At 41.8% G+C, this 6,377-nt stretch overlaps 1 protein-coding gene across 1 annotated transcript in view; it reads right to left on the bottom strand.

Annotated features, from left to right (window-relative positions):
- Window positions 1-582: 582 nt before the first annotated feature.
- Window positions 583-6,377, bottom strand: part of GPC6 (glypican 6) — a 1,121,514-nt gene continuing 1,115,719 nt past the window's right edge. Inside the window, exon 9 of the mRNA XM_047755763.1 lies at window positions 583-4,966. Coding sequence (XP_047611719.1) covers window positions 4,764-4,966 — 203 coding nt within the window. The 3' untranslated portion in view covers window positions 583-4,763. The remainder of the gene's footprint in view (window positions 4,967-6,377) is intronic.

The raw sequence follows: 6,377 nt of genomic DNA, 5'->3' as shown, positions 1-6,377 counted from the left end.
GCTACAGGTCCGATTAGACCCCTAGCCTGGGAACCTCCATATGATGAGGGTTCATCCCTGAAAAGACTGAAAAGACAAAAAAACGAAAAAAAAAAAAAGAACAAAGAAAACCAATACAAAATAAGAGAGGTGCAGTATCTTTCATACAAGTTTGGAAAACGCTATGTGTTCTAAATTTTTTATGGAAGTTCCTGGGCTAGGGGTCAAATGGACCCGCAGCTGCCGGCCTATGCCACAGTCAGAGCAACGCTGGGTCCCAGCCATGTCTGTGACCTACTCGGCAGCTTGTGGCAATGCCAGATCCTTAACGCACTAAGCAAGGCCAGGGATCAAATCCTCACCCTCATAGAGACAAGGTCAGGTCCTTAACCGGCTGATCCACCGTGAGAAATACATGTTCTATGGTTTTAAAAGTTCTTGATTTCAAATGCCAAATGTATGGGTAAGTGGTGTTTTTTCCTATGGTTCTTTTCCTTTGCTTTAAAAAATATTGCACCTTCTAAAAATCTCTCCAAAAAAATTCAAGAGCTCTGAAATGTAGACTATGACAATAATTAAGAAAAGGCAGAAAGGGCACTGGTAGATTTTTAAAAACTATTTTAATACAAGATTAATAGCAATTTTCTATCCAAATCAGAAATGAAAAAAATCTTAACCCAAATAATACTCATTTGACAGTCACAGAAAATTTTAGGTTTGATTGGTGCACACGTTTGTCCTGCATATATGTTTATGCACAGAGACCTCACTACGATGCCATCCCGAGGTGGCTTTTCACGGAAGCACCTCATTACAAGGCAATGTCAAAGATTCCGGTAACGCTTCCACTTTCACTGAGGTTCAAATGGCCCCATGCTAGGCTGAGTCCCGTGCTGTCGCAAACCATGATATAGCAAGGCTCCAGAATGCATACAAATCAATACTGTATTTGTAGAACTTGGCCTAAAACTAAACATTGGCTAATGTCTACACCGAGGAGGAACACGTTGCAAATTTCTAAGTTGTGGTCTCCTTACGCTTCTTCTGGCAAAGCGCAACTGTCCCTCCCCTCCCCCACCCCTTTTTAAAGTCCAAAGTCAGATTTGTTAGTGACTGTAAGTGAATGAAAATGAGTTTGAATTTCCGCAAGTCTTGATAAGGTCGAAACTTGCCTTTGCTAACCCTTCCACCCTTAATCAAAGCACCTGACAATTAGCCTTGCAAAGAGAAGTGCTAAAAGAATCACAACTCAGGAATTTGCTAAGGTTTTATTCCTCCTTGGGGACTTTAGTTGGTGTTCAGTGTGTAGCCAAAACACGTATGTGATGGCTAAGGAATTAAAATAGGCTAATGTCTGCAGCAGGGAACATAAATTAAATATCAGGGTTCTGCGTTCCAGTAATATTTTTACTGTGTTTGATTTGCAGAATGTTACTTGTATAACAACTATTTCTTGTCAATGAAGAATCGTGTTTTTCAGTGTAGACAAAGTAGTATTTTCTATCCCTTACCCTTAAAGCAGGTAATACCAGGTCCGTATTGGGGTAAGTCACGGTAAGGGAGTCAGATTGCTAGTGTCTATGATGGCTCTAATCAGAGTCCCGACTCAATCTTCATGCAAGCGAGAGAAAGTTGTCGCCACTGTCCTCCAGTACAGAACCACAAGCGAAGCTCCAACTCGTGAATTTGCAATCCGTTCTTCTCTGCTAAAGACTTTAGCCTCTGTTTAGCTTTTGTTATAACATATACAAAGTATAATATACACCCATTACAGACGTGTATTTGTTAGAAAAATACATATTATAACTAAAGAACATGTAAATAGAGGCACTTCAATAAGCTAAGTGTTCGCAGTGAGGAGCATCACCCCAACAATTTCCAGCGTCCGATTTCAGGGAGCCCATTCCTCTCTACTCGTAACAGAGGTTATGATGCGATTAGAGAATTTAGGGGACATCGGAGCAAGGGAGAGCAGGTCAGGAAAAACAATGGGCATCATGGCATCCCCTATCCCTGTGCTCAAACGAGAGAAATTAATTTGGCGGGGGGAGGAGGAGATCCCCAAATCCTTCCTGAAATGGGTTCACTGGATTAAACTAATTGCCTTAGGACGCAAAAGAAAGTCTCAGGTTAAATTGGTGTGAAAAATCATATGACGCACTAGGACGATGACAGGAACCAGGAAGAACAATCTGAATGGTATTTTGACCACATCCACGCAGGGGACGAGTCTTGTGGCATCACTAACCGATAGCGATTTCAGCTGTCTTCCTGGCTCGGGTGGGTCACGATAGCTCACCAATATGAATAATAATGATGATGAAGATGTCGAATGAAGCAGGCGTTTATATATTATCTGTGTGTTTAGTGTGTACAGAACATGGGTTCACATTCATTACTGTAATAGGTATTCATACACATGCACAGAAATTTTTGCGGGTGAAAACACATGGCAAACAAGGCATTCGGATCTATTTCACGGAAAACAATGCAGAGATTTTTTTTAAAGGAAAGACTTGGAGCTTAAAGCCATAAAAACGAGTTATGACTCAAATACTCTGGAAAATCAACATGGATTTAATTTGTATTGCACCTTAATTATTGGAGAAAGACAATACTGATTTCTGAACATACAACGCAATGAACAACATAAATGGTTGGTCCTTCATAAAGATGTTGTACGTGTAATTGGTGTTAGGAAGCTGAAGTTTGGCAGTGAAATGGATGGTTTTCTGGATGTATGCAGTGCTGAATTAGGTTAAGGGTTAATTTCATAAAGATTGAAATGAAAAGATGCCACAAAATCTCTCAGAATCCTATGTTCCATATTCCATTAGGCATACGAGTAACAGATGATTCTAAATACTTTCAGTTTTGCAAAAGTGCTCGAGTATACTTAATACTACTGTGCTGCATGTGTTCTACTGAAATGTGACGACTAAATCAATAACTCATTGCAATTTGGATGAGTACAGAGATCGAAAAAAATATCATCTAGGTGCCAGTGGGTTAATTACCATGTGACTGGCATACGATGGTGTCTTGAAACATGACTTTTCCTAACCCGAGATGCATCATGAAAACCAAAAACACATGGATAGCCAACTGTATTCATAGAGCCCCAGTTTTGCTTCTCTCTGTCAGGGGGAGCAAAATGCCTGGCGTTGGCATACCTGGCAGATCAGTTAGGCTGCGGCTCTGAATTGGCCTCTTGAATTAGGACATTTCTCCAAGTGCCAAGCAGGAATCCTAGGCTGAAGACGTCGTACATAAAAGCAATGCTTTTGCATGAATAACACATTCTTATGCATACAGTTTCCATCACCGGGAAATTTCCACACACCCACCGCTCTGTCCTTGAGTTCGGTACAGACCGGAGTACCCAGGACCAAGCACGCTCATGCGAGAAGGGTGTGCCCTGGCAAACTTTTAATAAATGGACAGTTAGATACGTAAAAATTTCTCTTTCTTGGTTCTTGGTGCTCACAGATCATCGGGGAGTCCCTTCTCTGAGCAGCACTAAACAAGAAGAGCTGGTTGACAAAACATTTTCGTTACAAAGGTGTGTCAACCCTGAGCTTGGAATTAAGAAGTTAAAATCTGTGATTTATATATATATAGATATAAAAATAGATGATCATACTAAGACTAAAAAAGTGAAAGAAATCTCCATGTCAATACTATATATATATATATATATTTTTGTCTTGACTTTTTTTTTGTTGTGAGTTATTTTGTAAGAGAATGCCCTTGTGATGCAGAAACCAACTGACACAAAGCAAACGGTTAAAAATGAAAACTCACTGATGGGTCTAATTGCTTACTGGTCCATTAAAAGAACTCTTCCTTGGGGGGAGGGGAATGAGCAGAGGGCAGAAACATCTAATTCACGTCAAGCCCGTGGCTAAAGCAAAGTGATTGCATTGGTGAAGATTGTTTTCATGTCAGACTCTTGAGGAGGAGGAATTCATGCGGATGTCCACTAGTAACCCAAGATGAAGGGGAAAATCTGTGCCAATTGGATACAGTGGACAGACAGGAAAAGAATTAAGGAAAATGGTGCCATTACTGATACTGACGTTGGGGGAGGGCGAGAGGGAGGTGCTGAGTTGTAGCAGATTTTGCTCTGGCCGTAAAGATGGAATGCTACATTTATTGTCAGTACCTCCAAACCAGTTTGGCCATGTGTGGTTGCAGTGCAAGACCTCTAAGACAACCGTGTATTTTCACTGCATGAAAACAATTTCAAACGCTCTCCCATAAGCATTCTGTAAACCTGATTTGTCACAGAAAAGCTTACACTGGGCGTTGGCTGGCAATGCCCAACATATAGTGTTAAAGCTCTTTTATTTTTCTTTCTTTTCTGCTTCTTTGTTGAAAAGGCAGTTGTCTCGGGGTTTGGTCTGATTTTGCAAGGAAAATTATTTTCTTCCTATTTTTCTTAATGGGGGGAAAAAAAACTCACAACGTGAGATTCCTTTACTTCTGCAGCATAAAAGCAAATGAAGGTAAGAAAAATCTCCTGGTACGAAAGATTTGAGTAAGAATTCACTAGAATTAAACAAGGTCCCCACAGATAGCTGAAGGAAAGAGGAAGCAGTCAGTCTGGCACCCGGTACTCTTTGGGAAAACAAAAAGGGGGGCAGCGTGCAGTGCTGCCCGCTTCTCATAGAAAACGGTAAAGTTTTGTGGCATGGTCCATCGTCCAAGAGGGTAAGAAAAGAAGTGAGTTGTTGGCTGTTCAAATAGCTAAAATGCAGTTTCATCTGACCAAACGCCCCGGATTATCTGCACAGTCTCTGCGACACCAGGGCAATGCAGACGAGACATCCTGAGAGCAGGGAGGGCCCCGGCTGCGCTGCAGAAGAGTCTACTTCTCTCCTGTCGGGATCTACTGCAGGGGCCTCTGTAGTGACAAACTCAAACTCTGTAGGACACACGTCATCCATGCAGCCACTGCCACTCCCCGAGCCACTGGATTCATCGCCTGGTGTGGATACATTGAAAAAGAAGGTTAGACCCAAGCCAGCAAAGAGTGGGGCACATGGAGGTTTGGCCATAGTCATGGAAGGGGACATCTCCCCAGCCCAGGGTGCCCCACCTCCCTACAAGGGGATTGTGTTTAACGGGTAGGTGTGTGATGGGGGGGACTGTATCCAAGTATCTAAATAGACATTTGAAACAGTGTCAGTTGATATCCAGAGTTACCCAATTAAAAAAACCCAAACAAATGTGAATCTCAGACCCAATGGGAGGCCACAGCTGCCATGTTGGAATGCAAAATGGATTTCTCACTCTGGCCAAGATTTAAATGACGGTAAGAAGTTTCATTCTTCACACTTTTTGAACCTCAGTGCCATTGTTCTCAGCAGATATGCTTTTAGACAGGCCTTTGGAGGGATATTTGAAAGGAAACCATTGACGAGGAAGACCAACAATGCAAGGAGGAAATCAGAGGAAAGCAGCACAGAGGAAAGCAGTTGTGGAAGGCACATGTTATTCCCATTTTTGGCTACTTTTTTCTACCAATTGTTCTCCTCCCAAGTGCAAGGATGGATTCTAACTCAATCACTGGTTGACAAACCAGAGCTGAAGGCCAATGTGATCTGCTGCTTGTTTTTATATGGCCCATAATTCCAAGAATTTTTTTTTTATATTTTCAAGTGTTTGGTAAACAGAAACAAAAACAAATGAGGAATAACATTTAGTGACATGTAAAGAGTGTATATCTGAAATCTAGACCTCAGTGACCATACATAAAGTTATACTGGAACACAGACACACCCAATCACTTACGGATTGTTTATTTCTGCATTCACATATGGCTCTCCAAGCAGAACATGTTTAAGATCTGGCTCTTTATGGAGAGCGTTTGCCATTCCCTGCTTGAAACCAATGCCCAGGGGTCCACCTGGTATACTGTCTTAGCCTGGCATCTTCCCTGCTTGCCCACTATGCTTTCTGGGCCTCCTCTTTTCCCACGTCCGACTGCTTGGTTACATCATGTTTCTCAAACTCTGTGTCTCAGACCCGGGTCCCAGTTCAGTCTCCATATACGTGCAAAGACTTATCCCCATTTACAGCTCTATTATTTGATTGCTTGCTTGCTTGTTCCCTCATGAGAATGTATACTTGTTGAGGGCAGAAACTTTGTGTATACTGCTCATTTCTCTATCCTTATTGACTCAAATGGTCCCTAGCATACAGCAGGTGAACAATAAATACTTATTGAATAATTGCATGTGCCTCTAGGCAGTTTCTTCAACTTCCTTCAGTTTCTCCAACTCAATAGATACTGACAACAACATTTACCTTGTTGTGGATACATGAAGAATTCCTGACACAATGTGTGATGGCGCCAAACCCAGTGTGTGCAATGATGTCTAATGGAAAACATA

This window comes from Phacochoerus africanus, chromosome 13 (assembly GCF_016906955.1).
Source record: "Phacochoerus africanus isolate WHEZ1 chromosome 13, ROS_Pafr_v1, whole genome shotgun sequence".
NCBI classification, from domain to species: domain Eukaryota; kingdom Metazoa; phylum Chordata; class Mammalia; order Artiodactyla; family Suidae; genus Phacochoerus; species Phacochoerus africanus.
Note: the sequence above shows the minus strand (reverse complement) of the source record. Positions and strands in the feature narration are given on the sequence as shown.